We start from the raw sequence: 17,478 nt of genomic DNA, 5'->3' as shown, positions 1-17,478 counted from the left end.
TTGTATTGGATCTAACCCACAGTTATTGTGGTATTCATGAATAGGCTGAGAGTTTTCGAAAAATCTCCATACCTATTTTTTGGTGTATGAACAAGCCTTCAGTCTTTTGCTTTGTTGACTAGCCGTTTTTATGAATGCTAAAATATTAGCACAAAATTTAGTTTAGAGTGGAATATAGTAACCGTAAAAATAAGAAGATTGCTAGTACCACAATACAATTACATATTGAATAAAATTCAAGGGGAGTGGTAAGGTCATTGTGTAGTGACGAAGGAAGCAGAGAAAAGTGTAATGATAATTAAGAGCCGAAAGAAAGGAAAGATCACCTTCCTAGAGATGTAAATTGAAAGCAAAGATAATAAAAGTACAATTATGACATTGGCCTTGCACATGCAACAGGATATATCAGTTTCAGAATTCTTTAGAAAGGATGAAAATTCTTGCCGAGTGCCTTTTTTATTGCAATTATTTTTGCCAGTCCAAGCCTTATCACTAATATTTATCTTTGATAATTGGAAAAGAGTGAACATTTGATATTGTCCAGAAAAAAGAAAAAAAAAGTGTTCTTCAGTGGAGGCAATGAAAGATTATTCTGTAAAGGACTTTGCAGTCTTTAACAATGCATATTCTCAACATGCTAAAACTACAGAGCATTTTCACAAAAGATATTGAGAAACCTAATAAAATCACAGTTTCTTGCAGGCTTAATATGTTTTTGGCTTCATTTCTTTCTAGAACAATGGTTATGAACGATAATCTTGTTCATTTTTTCAGGGTTAGTTTAACCTTTAGAGGTAAATCCAATTATTTGACAGCTGTACGTTTTGTGATGTTTTGATTCTTTTTGCTAGAAATTATTGTTATAGAAAAAGAGAGAAATATTTATTATCTTTTGGTGGACATTACTGGCATCAGTTGTGAGTTTGGAGGAGAGTTGAGAAACCTAGTGCACAAAATTGAAAGCAATGATCGGTAAAATATAGGCAAATGCAGATACTTCAGCATTGTCATCCATGGCTAAAAAAAGTCATTAAACTGTTCTGGAACTTCACTCCAGTTTGCGTATGGGTAACTGAAAATTTAAAATCTGAATATGGCTTCCTCATTTAGCTAGCGAGGGTGTGCCTGACAACCTGTGCACATGCAGCAGTGGGTTTTGTATGCTCAAGTAGCATCGTCTTCTGCTTCAAAACAAGTGATGCATTCTGTCTTGGAAACATGAATTTGGTATATGGTCTTAGGAGACCATAAAATAAGAAGCCACAAACAACAGAATCCTCTGTCACGGGTTGCAAGAAACTTTTGTTAATTACAAATAAACTTTTCAGCAAATCACCTTAATTTCTGTTTTCAGTTCAAATGAGAGTAGGGTTGCCTGAGTATTAGGCCGGTTATGAATATGCTGAAGACATACACGTCATGCTCTTCTTAAAAGACATGGCAACTTCTAAGGGTACAGTTGGTTACAGTGACTTACCCTCAGTAGCTCTGGCCAAAGTGTAGTTCTCCCAGACCTGACTCTGGACACTCACTCCCATTAACCCCTCAAAGTTAAGACAGTTAGAATTTATTCAGCACGAACTATTTGTTTGTTCAGATCTGGATATTAATCTGCACTAATAACAACAAACAAAATGTTCCCAAAAGTAAAGGTTCTCAGACCAGATCATTTCCTACAACTACTTTTTAAGACTGATCATGCAAACATGTACCACAGCTTTGCGTGGGAAAGGGGAGATGTAGGAACAAGCTGCTTAGAGAAGATGGTTGGGGGATTTGCTAATTTGGATTTGAAAGTGGTTTTGATATTATGGCCTGTATAAACCCAAAAAGAACTGATTTGGGTATTCAAATAGGATAGGGAAAAATATACCAACAAATACTTAAGGTGTTAGTCCTGCAATTTATAATGTGTGTCAGATTGGGGGGTTTTTTTATCTATTAAGTACATAAGAATGGTTATATATGGTCAGACCAAAAGTCCAGCGCACCAAGTGGATGCAACAGAAGTCCTTATTGTTGCCCAAGAGTGACCAATGCAAATGCCTCAGGAAGGGTATAAGAACTGCTGAAAATATAATGATAATTTCCCAAAACAGTTCTCCATACTCTGGACAGGGACTCCCTGAGCCATGGTGTCACTGAATTCCACAGGGACACAGTTCTTGTGTGGCTGTAATCCGTCTACCACGTTCCATGAACCCAAGGCTACAGACAGTATGTACATTAATGTTAGGAAGTAAAACCACCATGGAAGTAAGCTGCTGGAACAAGTTAGGTTTCATAATGAGATTTTGAAGGAGACATTTTTCTTTCCCAAATTCCCACATGATTAGTAATTACTCCCACTCAGATATCTGTTATCTTAAAGAAGTCCAGTATACATTAGAAAGTTTGTTTCTTTACTTTCAACTCAGTATTGTCAAGCAACAACCTTTTCCCACAGTGGAAACACCCTGGGCAGGATTCAGGTGCACAGACATTGCTGACCAGCACCATTTTAGATACCACACGGTATCTCAGATGTAGCATGGGACTGGCAGAAATGACACAGGACTTGTGGGAGAAGTGCACCCTTCTAGGATAGCTGGTGAATACCAGAGTACCTTAGGATGTTTAAAACGCTACCACGTGCCTATTAATATTCTTAAATTTAAAATTCTTTACTAAAAGGGTTTTCTAAAGTTTAACATAACTATCATATACATATAAATAACAATTTGTTATTACTCTAGTTTATATCAGAAGAATATCTGGAAAAATTCGCATTGCTAGCTAACATGGCAACTAACTTTATTTCTGGGCAGAATATTGAAATTGGTAGACTATGGTATTTTATCATTTATAAGTCCTTTTGTTGTACAGTAAGAAATTTGGAAAAATAAGGAAAACAAGTGGGTTTTCTGAAGGTAATATTCTTATTCAGAAAAGAGTTTCCAACCAAAAAATTAGAAATGGACTGGAAAAAAGAAATTCAGTACCATAGATGCAACTTGAAAACTGAGTTGCTGGTGGTAGTTATATGTGTGTCTTAGAAATTAATTATGTATTTCCATTCATCCCTAAAATATCTATTTGCACTGGTAATGCCTTCTGAATTCAGTTTCTTTTATGTTGCCATATGGTAATGTTCACTTTTCTGTTATTATAGATCTCTCTAAAAGGCTTTCACTGTCTCCCAAGGCTACACTTTACTACAAAGCATTTTGTGTAGCATTGTGTAAAGTACACCCTGTGTTAAAAGATGAAAATCATTGATTTATTTAATCTCAGATGTTAAACTGCTTTTCCAGATATATATTTTTTTGCATTTTGCATTTTTGTGGCATCCATTTCTGTTATTAATATTCTTTTAAAAATCTCATCTTGTTTTACTTTCTCTGATCAATACAGTAATAGCATATCCACTATAAAATAACATTTTGTAATGTAAAGAAAATGTTTCCCATATTATCCAGATGAAACAAAATTATATACCACTAGGGAATAGGGATGTCCAATTATAGTTCTTTTGCCCATTGAAGAATAGTGATTGGGTTTCAACTTGAGTTGAAACATTTTAATCCAAACTTGCCAGCTATCTTTTAACAGATACACAGAGAACGTTGAACCACAAGGCTAGTAGGAATCCTGGTCAGAAGTGTAGTAGCACAGAGATTTGCAGCTGTTTAAGCTATCCTCTTAAATCAGGGAAAACCTTAAGTGCAGCTATCTGTGTTATCGTGGTGGAAACCTTCATTTGTGCCCCAGCAGTGGAGCACTGGGGAGGTTCTCACTCTAAAAGAAGAGGGGAGTGTTAGGCAGATGCCCCCCAGATGTTAGGCAGATGTGTTAGGCAGATGCTGGGAGCCTGAGACAGAGCAAATTCCTGACCAGGTAAGTGAGAGGGTTATCCAAAACTCAGTTAAACCCACAACATCAAAACTGGGAGTCCTGCGTGTTTGTGAGAGAACTCCAAACCCCTCACAGCTACTGCGGTGCCAAGGAGAGGGTATAGCAAGTGGAGTCCCATACTCATGACCCACAGAAAGAGTATCTCTCTTCTGCCAGGCCCATTTAAAAAAAAAAAAAAAAAAAAAAAAAGTATCAATTAGATCTAGAAGTGATTAAATTTATAGGATAAATATATGCAGACTAACACATTAAGGTAGGATCTGCAGAGTTGACATTTTTTGTTTAAAGCTGAGCAGAGGAGCTGTGGTTTGTCTTGTGATTTCTTTATTCTATTATTTCCTTCTTTCATAAAAAAGAACCCTATTGAATAGATTTGTATAGGAAAAGATTTCTTTGATGATAATCAAGATTAGAGATTTTATGTATTACTGTATATATCATTTTGCTCTATTTAGAGGTCTACAATTTTTGTCTGCATTTTGTCTGCATAAAATTGCATTCAATTAAATGCAGACTGTGATAAAATTGATTATGAAAAACATCATTTAAAGCTGGTCCAATAACATCTTTGCAGGCTGGAATCCATAAGGAGAAACATATCAAGAAAATTTGACTTTCCACAAAAAAAAAAAAAACAAAACTGGTTTTGATCACATGGCTCTATATCTGATTCATTTAGGTTGGGGGGTTTTGTGGTTATTTTTTGTTATTGTTTTTTAATCAAAGTGTAATTAGCATTCCTTTTACGTTTCAGAACCATGCTAAAGAACTGCAGTCTGGGAATGCAAAAAAGAGTCTTAACATATTTGTATAATTGGAATAAAAATTACTTGTATGTAAGAATATTTAGGGTTGAAGACCTTTCAGTATCTTCCACTTTTAATTCATTCAAAAGCCCAGGCATTAAAGTTCCTCCATATCAGTTTGCTTATGGTCTTCCTGAAGGAAGTCAGTGCTGTTTACAAGATAGTTAGTCAAAGATAATTGCAAGTACTCTCCTCCCTTTAGAAACCTTTCTGTTAAGATATTGTTTTTCTGCTGCAAATGGAAACCTTACCAGAAAGAAAAGTAAACCCAAAACATAAAATCAGTCAGGCTTTAGAACGAAGAGAAAAGAAATGATTGCGCACTGTGTCAAGCTCCATTTGCCTTGGTAAACTGAGGCTTTCAAGCTGCAATTAACCACAACCATTTCCTTTTTTTAGGTGAAGGATGTAGTACAACTTTTGGGTTTATGTCAAAGGACTTAAAAGAACTCTGTAACAGTTTCTATGTTTACAGCTAGTTCTTCAGCCTGAGGAACTTCTATCAAACTTTCCCTCTCATCTCAGCTTTTTGGAAAAAAGAAGTAATTTCCTATTTTGCTGAAAGACAACTTTGTATTGAAAGAGTTTGTGGGATTTAGTTTTTAAGCAGCCCTTATAAATATATGAAAATGCCCAAACATATAAAATCAAAGGGGAAAGGTCAACTACAGAAGTCAGTGATTTTGTGAGAAAACTCTTTTAGTAAGTACATAGTAATATAATGATACACTTTTATTCACCATTAATTGCTAAAGCTATTTTATTCTACAGCAAAAGGAGTGCTATTTCAGACATAGTAATATGGAAAAATATGTACATATTTAATTGTCTTTAACATAATGAGAAATGGAGGATTGGAATAAGTTCAGTCTAGATAGCTGGAGATTATGAAAGACTGGCTTATAATAAAATCTTGACACAGGCTGGGATGTCTTCCTGCTATGAAAATAACAGGCACACTGTTCCAAAAATGCCTTCCTTGCAATGTATCTCCTTCTCTGTATCATCTTGTAAAAATAAAAAGAAGATAAATCATCCTGGAAATACCCCTCAGCAAGATGATAAAGATGTCAGTAGGTCACCTACAGTGAATTTCTATTATAGACCAAGGAAACTACAATAGTATGGAAACAATTAAATATCTCTTGAACTGGAATCTAATCTAATTTTTTTTGTCCTGTTCTGGCATTATAAAGAAGGCTTAACATATATCTGGAAGACCATGTTAAATCCCTGTATTCTTGGGGGAACATAAAACCTACTTGTTTGCTGTGTGCTATTCAAGATAGGTAAATTGTTCAGAAATTTTTGAGGATCATGTTCTCTGTATCTCTGATAGCTGTTTAGTGATGCCAAAGTTTCAAATGGAGGGAATAAAGGCCACTGAGGTGAAGTAGATGAACTTTGCTGAATAGGTTTAGGACCAATTAAGGTCACTTCACAGCGACATTTATAGTGTAGAACAACAGTTTTTGGGTAAATATACACCAGAGCAGAGGGTTTTCACCAAGAAGAGTGAGAAATGGTCTTCTGTGACCTCTGTTAAAAGTAGTCTTATACAGCAAATGAAAGAGATGCTGTATAATTCTGCAAAATATGAAAGAAAAAAGAAAAGAAAAAGGAAACCTTCATTCTCATTCTAAATTGCAGTTGTGATTTCCAACGAGATGGATAAACAATTTTGAAACCATATTTAAGAGGCACCATAGCCTGGTATCTCACGCATTGGATGAGCACACAAACCATTCAGAATTTTCATCAGTAAGAGGCAATTAATCTCCTGTCACATTTTCAAGAAAGATCTTAGATGCACAACTTCAGGAAAGGTTGTTCTGTACACCAGCCTGAAGTTGCTATGAATCCTCAGAACAGAGCAAGATCTAAGAAAATACTGGGGATAAGACTGTGCTACTAGCAAGCTAGAAGGAAAGTCACCTAAATTAGTCCTATGTGTCACTCAGACTTTCCAACTGAATGTTGGTACTTAAAGCCTTCTGTTACACTGTCTTTGGTTCTTGGATATAGGCATAACATGCCAATTGAATTACCTAATTAAATATTTCCTGTTCTTTTTTTTCATGTTTTTTTCCGGGTGTTTCCCCCCCCCCCCCCCCCAGCCTCTAGAGTACAGCTATATGATGTATTAGTAGTTAGCTGGAAGTTGCCCTAATGCACAAATTCCTTTATTCTCCTCTTAGCCCCACAAGGATAACTGTCACCCTCACCAGCTGGTACTATCTAGATTAAAAATAGACATCAGCTGCACAACTGCAAATTTCTCCTGAGGATACCAGCAGCAAGAGAGTAGACTACAATTCTTCATACAGACAGCATCGAGAAACACATTAGAAATGACATCCCTCTCATCTTCTAAAGCTCTTAACACCACTCACTCTTGCCTTGCCCTCAGTATCTATTTCCACCAGCTCTTCAGGATAATCAGCTGCCTGCTACCAATTAGTCTTGATAAACTAGCAGGGATATAGCCCCATTAAATTGCTGGCAATAGCTGTAAGGGTTTTGACTGCTCAAAAGCAAATTATTAACCTCTGGTTCACCAGGACTCTGCAAAGGACTCATTTTCCTTTTCACACTTAGATATTTATAAAGGGAAAGAATGTCAAAGCAGTAAAGGCATATATTGCTGTGTTACCTGTGACAGATTATGAAAAAGATCGCCAATTGGTAAAATTTACCTAGAAAGAACAATGTATTATCATTTCAAGTGAAATTCCATCTGTTCAATTATACCTTTAAAACAGTAGATACATTCAACCTACTTTCCATCCTCACTACAACATTTAAGTAGAAACATGATGGCTTTAAGCATGAGGAGATAATATTCAATGTCAGGGATCAGAGTTAAATTCCCAGTTCTTTTGCTGATATTCTGGGCTACCCTGGGTAAAGCATTCTTGTGGGTTTAGATGGGGACAATAATCCCATTTTTTTCCTCACTTTGGCTCTCATGTCATTGACATTTTGTATTTGATTGTTTGGGGTTCTTTTAGGTACATTTCAGCTGCAAGATGGAAACTCAGCAGAGGATGGGGTCTAGGAGTTGTTTTAGCAAAGCCAGGTTGTTAGTCACCACTTCATCCCCCAATGAAGCAAGACGCAGGGCTGTGCTTTTCCACTAAGAGAAGAAATGTAGCCCAGTTAGTTTGAACTCCTGTGTTACAGAGATGGGATATTATATCATGTTAAAACTCCATGTGGAACCTAAAGCAATTCATGAAAGCTGAGGCCCATAGGTGCTATCACAATGCCATATAGTTAAAATAGCTAAGAATAATGCTATATATTTTATTATATTAAACAAGGAGATAACAAAAAATCAAAATCAGAAACACAAGAGCGGACGAAGAAGGGAACTCTGTTGCCGGAACCAGGAGAATCTCCTTGTGCCCTGCCGTCAGAGGCGATGCTCTTCAGTCACGTTGATGTAAACCTGCACAGCGCTGCACCGCTAGCTCACACAGGTTCAGGGGACTGTCATTTTTTTTCTCTTTCTCCCGCTCTGATCTTCCCAGAGCTGGGGCTTTATAGTGCATACCCAGTGCCAGGCTGTTGTTAGATACTGTGAACTAGTGTTAATCAAAATTGGCTGGGTGAGGGGTGGGGGAAGCTAGCACCCAAACTGTATGTTCAGCAGGGATTTTCAGTAAAGTCACCTGCAATACTGATCCTCAGCTGATTGTGAGGGCCTGCTTTAGCTCAACAGCACATAAATATACCAGCCTGCTAAAAATACAGTCGAATATATCTTCTTTCAGCTTCTCGAAATGGTCAGTAAGAAGACTACTAGCTTCCCTTCTTGGAGTTATTTAAAATAATCACCCTGCATGTTCTGTATATCTGCACAAGACCTGAGGTCTAGAGAAGCCGGTGTCAAACAGTATCCATATTTAAGGAAATAAAGTACTTATCCATTCAAAACCCAAGAAACGCAAGAGGAAAGATAATTTTTCATGTATGCTTGATAACCGAAGAAAACAAACAATGAAATACAGCTTTTAAAATACGTACTCGCTTACAATAATTTAATAAACAGTGCTGTCATCTCATAAAGAATCGGAATGGTTGCCGTGGTGACAAAGATTATCCTTGCTGCTGCTCGATTCTGTCATTTTTCTAAACATGAATTCATAATATTTAGGATTTATTAACAATGTGTCACATTGATAGAGATAAATTACATGCTTTAAACTGGCCATTTAAGCCTTCTATGATATTATAGCCACTTTGTCAACTCAGCAATAAGATATGATGTGTTTACTAGAAAATTAAAGCTATTTGTCATAAAAGATAAAGCAGAGGATATCAAAACTCTCAGAACAGAAAAAAAATCTCCAGTAATCTAATGACTTTCCTTATTTTAAATATTTTGGAGTTGGCAAAGAGTGACTATTTTCTGCCTTGTAAATTGACGAAGATCAGCATATATTGAGATTAGATTTATTTGTGCTGGGAAAATTTAGGTTATAATATATCAGAATTGATGTGTTCCAGGCTGCATTTTTTTATGATGGCTCAAACTATAATGGGGAGCTTGTGAAGAGATCTTAACGATGGCACATTTTGCAACATATGAAAACATATATACACACACTTATGTATTATGAAGATGCATTTCACACCATGGAATTGTGTAGGGTTTTTTGTGATGTGTGGTATCCTAATTGTAGCAGCAAGTTAGATGAGATTCTCAGTGCTGCTGTCTAGAAAATATGTTTTGGTGTACCTTACTGAAGTATTTGTGTCAAGAAATCTTCACTGCTGATACAATGTGAGGCTGATTTAGATGGCCAGCTCTACAGTCATTGCTCTGTATATATGTTGCAGTCAAACTAGCAATAAGAAATTCCCTAAAACCACAGTAATTTTAAAAAACTTTTTTCTGCAATAACAAAGATTTATACTTATTTTTTCAAGAAGAGGAGGCCTATTTTCTGTAGCAACACACATAACAGGTGGTGGGAACCCAGCAGAGCTGAGGCATCTTAAGGCAAGAAAGGAATATGTGTCCGTGTAGATGACTCTGCCCGAAGAATGTGATTTACCACTTAGTGGGCCATATTCATGTCCATGTGTAGAATGACCTCTTGAACTGGGCGAGATATGTCTCGGCTGTATGTTGCAATGCAGAGCAAGTAACAGCTTTCTTTAAATGCAATAAGTCAGGGTCTGGAGGCAGTCTGGAGCAGTGATGTGGAGAACTGCTCAGATGTGCTCAGAATCAGGGACCAGTTCTCCAGCTGTTCTTGTCTTGCACCATTCTTACCACTTATGGTACCTAAACTAGTTTATGCATCCTTTTAAGCAGAACAGGTGTGAGAAGTTTGAAAATCCGGCAACTAGATTCTCTCAGTTGATAAAAAAAACATAAAAAATTCTCACATAGTTGCAAAAAGAAAAATAATCCAGGCTCAGCTGAAATACAGTAAATCAATATGGCATGATTTCTTCCTAATCGCAACCTTTGAGGTTTATAGAACAATAAATGAACTACACACCCAGGCTGCAAAGAACAAGATGAAAACTGAATAGAAAGTCCTTTTAGCTTAATCACACCGTATAATTAGCGTAGCTATTCTATCATACATAAATGGCTAACAGTGATACGTATTTTGGCCTTTGTTACCCTTTATCTCCATGAAGGAATGTTCTCTCTATCTGAAGACATCATAGGCTCATGCCATATAATAACGTTTCTTGCAAACCAGACACAATCATTATTTCAGATGGCAAATATTATCCAATAAAAACATTTTCTATTTATTTTCAAGGACCTATGCAAAGATCAGAGTCTTAGGAACGGAAAACTACATTCCTACTGTATCCCTTTGGCAATGTGTATCCTGTTACAATCTGAGCAAATAACTAAGGGTGTAAGTAGAAGATTTCAGTTGTCTTCAGTAGGCATTAAAGTACCTCCTTAGAGTTGAGATGTAATATGCATAACTTTCTCTCTGTTGGATTAATTTTGAGGTCAGTGTTCTTGCTATGTAGACTATTCAGATCAAATCTAACCCTAAAATACAAGGAGGCACCTCCCATAGAGTCCAATGAGATTCGCATGTGCTTTTGTCAAAGATGAATTTCATCCAGTATTTTATACCAGTTTCCTACTGCAGGAAATAAATGCACAATACCATAAACCAGACACTCTGTACAGTCTTAATGACTTTATTGTGCACCTATAATTAATGGTCTTTAAATTTCTACCATCGTGTGCAAACAGTGCTATGCAAGCTTGATTTAATTTTTCTATTGTCCTGGGTTTGGCACAATAAGAAAAAAAATCAGTTACAGAGGTATGTAGTAGTAATTTAATATCAGTGTCACAGGTGAGGAATTTTGTTCGAAAGAGATGGTATAGCAAGGGTAAGTAAATACTGTACCGATTCCTCTTCTAACAAGGCAGTTCTCAGTGTGTTGGTATACAACATGATTAAAATGAGTCATTCTCCAAGACAACCATCCCTAATCTGGGAGCTTTTATCTCTGTAATTTGTATACTGCATTAAGTCTACCTTTTATTGTGTGTGTGTGCTCATACAAATTGAACATTTGAGCTTTACAAAATTGTATAAAATGTAGTAAAAAAACCATTTTTCCTTCCAAAGGTAATTTGGTAAACATAAAGTACTAATGCTGATAAAACACTCAAGATACATACACTAAAATGTTTAGTAAAAGCATGTTTTTTTCTGATTCATGACCAATATGTGTTACTGTATAGCTGTTAGAGACCAGCAAAACCCATTCTTGACGTTAAAAGTGGCTGTATTGCTCAATTAGAAGCAGAATAATTACTGTAATGATTTTTGTCCATATATATAGTGTATGTATATATAAAAAATTGAACTTTATTGTATGTAATTCTGAATATGCAGATGATAAAGTCATAGATCTGCTATAATATTTGTTATTTTTTATTACAAGAATGCATGTGATATTTTTGTGTGTGAAAATTATTTTAATATTGATAGCTCTACATTGCATTGTTTTCAGAAATTCATAAAGAGAAACTGGAGAGACATGAAAAACGAACACCACCAAAGGGTAACTTTGTTTTTTGCCTATTTACCTGCATATATGTATGTAACATACAGCGTATTTGTTAACTACATATGTTACCACTGTTGTATTTCAGAATCATTCAAAGATCAGTTGGCACAGACTGTAAATGATCAAAATTTCCTGTATACCTTAGCATTAACAAATACGGTCACTTTATGTTCGTGTGGCTATATCGCAAAATGCACATTCATAATAAGATTTTCCTGCCCAAACTTATCGAGGAATCTTTTTTGTAGCAAAAGTGCAAGAAAGTAGAGTGCTGATGAACTTCCTCTGGTGCAAAAGGCATGAAGTGTGCTGGGCAAGGAAGAAAGCAAATTTATGGGCCAGCGGGTGCCATCCAAGTTAGGAAGTCGTAGTTAACAGTGAGCCAGGTGTGTACCAGAGATAAGAGAAGCCTCCATTTTAAGAACCTACTCTTTTTCAGAGAGTTAAATCTCCTCTAACTGGCACTTTCCAAAAATCCCAGAGGAACTGGTTTCGACTGGTTTACAGAGGTCACGTAAACGAAGAAGATTCCTGGGATACGTGCAGATTTTTTGCCTAAGAAAACCTCCTCTCTAAAGGCTTGGCCACATAAAATTTGATGAGCATCTCTCTGATGCGCCAGTGCTGTGCTTAGTAATGGCCAGAGGAAGCAAGAAGGAAGCTTATTAAAAATAGTGTGTATATACATACACCTTCCCTCACAGAACCGTATTCATTTTGTTGTATATTCTTTATTTATTTTTATAGCATTTTACACCTCTATGCTAGCTTTCCAGTTCTGTGCTAATCAGGGTCATCTGGAGCGCCTAGAACTGCTTCCCAAGTACTTAATAAATCATGTATGAAAATGAATTTTTTAGGGTATCAGTGGGCTAACCAGGCAATAATGAACTCAGATCCATTAGCAAGGGATCCCTGTTAAGGTCTTTTCAAGCACAGTACGCTACAAACACAAATGAAGTTGCAGCCTTGACCAAGAGAGCCTCGTCTGTACCATTTCACCTATACAGAAGTGGACTGCTTTACATAGAAGAATACAATGATTACTGAGAAGTTATAAGATGCGAGGAAAAAAGCATTCATGTGTCATTAGTTAAATGCCTTTATGCATATGCCTGATAGTGCAGTCTTTAATTATACAATCAATTACTGAAGCACAGGACAAATATTTTTTTTTCTATTTTTCATTTTCATATTTAGTCCCAAAAGTGCATCTTGTACATAGGAGGAACAATTACAAGAAAACATTCTGTCTCGCCTCAAGCTAGAGTATGACAAAGGCAGGAATCTTTAGGGAGTTTTACTGTTACCTTCTAAAGTACCTCCAGGAAGCATGTATTGTTTTTAATAGGAAAAATCTAGAAGTAAAATGAGTGTTTATAATAAAAGCAAACATTCCAAACAAATTTCAGTCCTCAACCCAAAAATATGAGAATGCTAGAGTTTTAAAAATAACGTTAAGTATATTTTTGAGTAGTCAAACCCCCTGAATACAAGTCCAAAGATTTACAAGGGAGTTCCATCCGTAAGTCTCATTTTGAAAAGATTGTATCAAAATATCAGGAACAGATACAATGAATGGAAATCCCAGATGGAAGTAGCTGAATTTATAAGATTCTTACACTATTAAGAGCTAGGCAAACTTGTGCCCTAAAATTTGCTTTTAATTAAATATTTTGATAAACTACTAGTAATAAAGTCCATTTCAATTATTGTACTTAGTCAATTTAAGCCTGAAAAGAAGAAATACTCTGAGAAATGATCCAACAAAGCATTTACTCATGCTTTAGAGCACTGAAATTAAATTATTTCATGATTATGTGTACACATAAACACAAATTCACTACAAAATAGGGTCTTTCCAATTTGGTATTTGATGTTGCAGCACTTGCGCAAGGGCCAACGGCACCCTGGACTGTACGAGCAGGAGCTCAGCCAGTCAGTGGAGGTAAGGGATAAATTTTTCCCCTGTACTCGGCTCTCGTGAGACCACATCTAGATACTGCCTCCAGTTCTGGGCTTCCCAGTTCAGGAAAGCCCTGGGGGGACTCCCGTGGGGGACCACTGCAATGGTCCCAGTTGGGGGGGAGAGGCTGAGGGATGGGGCTGGCACAGCCTGGGGCAGTTGTCCCGTGAGTCTGTCACATGGTGACGTACACTTGAAGAAGCATGTGTTATAATTGTTATTACTATTAATGAATAAGAGGTAACTATGCAGTACTTTGGCAACGGGGAAGAACAATAATAAAATATATTGAAATAAAAGCAGATATAAGTATATAATTTCTGTCTAGTGGAAAGCCCAATGGTAATCCAAATGGACTGATAAGGTCCTTTCTGATTTTTATGGAAAACTGATATTACCAGTGAAATGAATTGACCTGCATTTCTGGAAAATATCCCTTATTTCAACAGACATTGGGAAGGCATGGGAAAAGATTGATCTACTGTGTGGCTTTTTCCAAATACACTTCACTGATACGTTGCTGTTGGAGTGAGGGATGGAAGAAGATAATATGATGATGAAATGCTACCTCTGACAGCCATACACTGAATCACAGTGAATTTAGAACAGATACTCACGTGCCTCTGAATTAGCACTAGCCTCTCTGCTTTTCTGCAGGAAGTATCTCTGAAAGCAGCCCAAATTGACAAATAGATCCTAGGCTCTTCAAAACTATTTCATTTACTGTGCTTAGCCCGTCCCTCCTACCTCTATTGACTTGTTAATAGGGCCATACTGATAATGCAAATATTAAACATCAGAGAATAAAGATGTCTGTATTTTAACGTATGGATAAATTATGAGATTATAAAGACAAATATAACGTATCCCCATAATTTAATTTGCAGCTGGGAGACAGGGTAGTTGAGACAGCTAACTAGATAAATAGAGCTGGACCATACAAATCCACAGTATATTAGAAACCTACATAATTCAACAAAGTTAGCAAGTTAAATGGCATATTTGTGCTTAACACAGGGGCTGCCTACTCTGATTTCTGGAGGTATAACCCAGAGGTGCCTACGTTAATGTTAAACTAGGTAACATGGTACAGATAGCAAAGTAGCTGTAGTGGCTCAGGCACAGCTATCAAGTATTTATTTAGCTGAATCTCAGTTCAGAAGGATGTAACACTGACTGCTGCAGTTTAATTTTAAATTGTACAAACATGTAACGCGTGAGACATTGTCTCGCTCTTATATAGGCATTTGCATGTGGTATTGGAGGGCTAAAATCCAACACAGGGTTAGGTGCTGCAGTGAGCAGCATGTGCGTGTCTGGTGCTGGCTGGGAAGATCCGGGCAAACTCAGAGGCAAGCCTCTTCCCCCATCACAGGTAACTGAGGTGGTTTGCAATGAGTGCAGGTGCCTCTGCAATTCATTAATTGCTGGGATTTTCTTAGATTATTGGTTTGGACCCAGAAGCTTGTGCCCCTCTCTGGATCAAGTCCTTTCCTTTTTTTTTTTCTTTTGTTGAGTGTTTCTTCAAGAAGAATTAAGTTATAGCTATCCTAGCTTACTTCACTTCTGAATAAAAGCATCTACACAGAGATTGAATGCGCTCTGACTAATGCACTCTAACTTCATTGTATTAGTTCATTTATCTTAACTTTCCCGAGTGTTGCTCTGTAGACAAGCACTTAGTCAGTTAGCTGGAGCAAGCAATCTCTGCTACATGCTTATTGCACTCATCACCTAGCTTTATACTAAGCAGCAGACTTAAGACTTACTCAGCTGGAAACTATTTTTACTTCCCTTAGGTATGGAATTAGTGTCTTCTTATTACATCTCTTCTTTTTTGCACTTGCTTTTTTGGGGTGTGGAATGTCTCTGTCTCAAACACTTTAATGAAGAAAAACGAAATCACTTCCCCCTTCACTGTGTCTTCAACTTGATGCAAATCAAATACACTACTAGATGACTGAAATTTGGAAAAATCTCTCACATATATGCTATGCTTCTTCTTTTAATTTTATGTGAAGTAGGTAGCAATACCCTCATATGATTAAGTTTGGAATATATTGGTAAATTACCTTAACGTTTTCCATTATAAACTTCTGGTTGAGATCATTTATAAATTTACCACACTCCAGTCATTGAGGATGAAATTTTTCAAGCTCATCTTTTTGCCTGAGGCTAAATTTTCATTCAAAGTCATATAAAAATATTTCAGCAATTTCCAAAATCTAGGTTAGTGAAAATTAGGTTGGGGTGTTATATTTTTTCCCATGCTAATAACAGTTCATTCTGAGCTTATGGGGTTTTTTTGGTATTTGCAAGTCCAAGAAAATTTCTTTAAGTTGTGGGAAAATTTTAGCTTATATATTTACAAAGTGTGTCATAAAGTAAATAAAATGGTTGAATTAAAATTGAATGAGCAGTTTTAGTTTCAGCATTTTTCGGCTGAAGAATGCTTGACTTCACAGCCTTAAAAACATTTTCATGTGCTTTCTCTTTGTTTTTTATATGAAAAAAAAAAAAAACCTTATTAACTCTAGTTTGTTTCACAGAAACATGGCAGTATGGCCATCCTGGCTTATTTCTAAACTCTAATGCTTGCACCTAAGCATTGTGGGCTTGAAAAAGGGCATGTATTAAGTCCTTTACAAAGAAATAGATATCCAAGTGACTAAATCTGGAAAAGATCTGTAGACAGTGAAGTATTTTCTATGACAGAGCTTTTAGGACTACATGTAGAGCTGAAGTTGAAAACATTTCAGGGGGAGGAAACAGAGTTAATATGCACAAGAAAAATCATATTTAAGTTTGTCAGACACAAAGCTTCAGTGGACTTTGTTGTCCCTGCTAGCACTGTGATTGAACAGTCAAAAATGGCCAGTCATCACAGCCCTGAAACATGAACCCTTTAATTTTTGACAACACCTGCCCTTCCCGGATAAGGTTCTACCCAAAAGCCATAGCTCTGACAGTGTCCATAAGAGGTAATAGTAAACATTACAATCTGAGATTAGCAAGCTCTGAGGCTATGGAGATATCAACACACAAGATAGAGCTCTTGAACTAACCAGAGATCATCTTCAGCCTATCATTGGGAAGAGAAAAATAGTTTATGCTTATGCCAGCCTGGTCTCTGCTTATCCACATTCCAGGCTTCCTGCCCAGTTACATCAAGTTACTTTTATTTCTCAAGAAGGAGCCATCTGATCCCTTCTCCATGTTTTTAGCTTGGAGTCCACACAAATGTTAATATTTACTTGCATTTTAGCCCTTTACATCATTTTGATTATAGGAAGGAACCTTAAATTAGATTTTTCTGTATACTGTGAGGTCTGCTGACACTCAGTTCAGTTAGTGTTGTTCAAGGCTTGGTTTTTTGGGGTGTGGTGGTTTTTTGTTTTGTTTTATTTTGTTTTTTTCCAAAGCATGAAATAGAGAAATGCTATGGAGAAAATAGAAAAAATTAAAACAAACAAACAAACCAACCAACCAACCACCAAAAAACCACAGCAGTCTCTCTTACACAAATAAGATGTTCTGTGGCTAAAAAAAAAAAGCTTTCTGATTGCCAGTCTGTTCTGCGTAGTTCAGCTATATTTTTTGGCATAGAGACTAGCAGGGCTTTTGTCTGATGTGCAGAAGCTCGTGTTTCACTGCCATTGACCATCACAGAGCTATTGTTTGCAAAACTCTGCTATTGCCCCGTCCAAAACTGACAACACACTGGCTCGAAGCATTTTG

At 36.6% G+C, this 17,478-nt stretch overlaps 1 protein-coding gene across 1 annotated transcript in view; it reads left to right on the top strand.

The window, feature by feature from the left end:
• Positions 1–17,478, top strand: part of TRDN (triadin) — a 236,761-nt gene that overhangs the window by 49,772 nt on the left and 169,511 nt on the right. The window contains exon 6 of the mRNA XM_075749995.1: positions 11,718–11,768. Within this exon, the coding sequence (XP_075606110.1) occupies positions 11,718–11,768 (51 nt within the window). The remainder of the gene's footprint in view (positions 1–11,717; positions 11,769–17,478) is intronic.

Source organism: Balearica regulorum, chromosome 3, assembly GCF_011004875.1.
Source record: "Balearica regulorum gibbericeps isolate bBalReg1 chromosome 3, bBalReg1.pri, whole genome shotgun sequence".
NCBI classification, from domain to species: domain Eukaryota; kingdom Metazoa; phylum Chordata; class Aves; order Gruiformes; family Gruidae; genus Balearica; species Balearica regulorum.
Note: the sequence above shows the minus strand (reverse complement) of the source record. Positions and strands in the feature narration are given on the sequence as shown.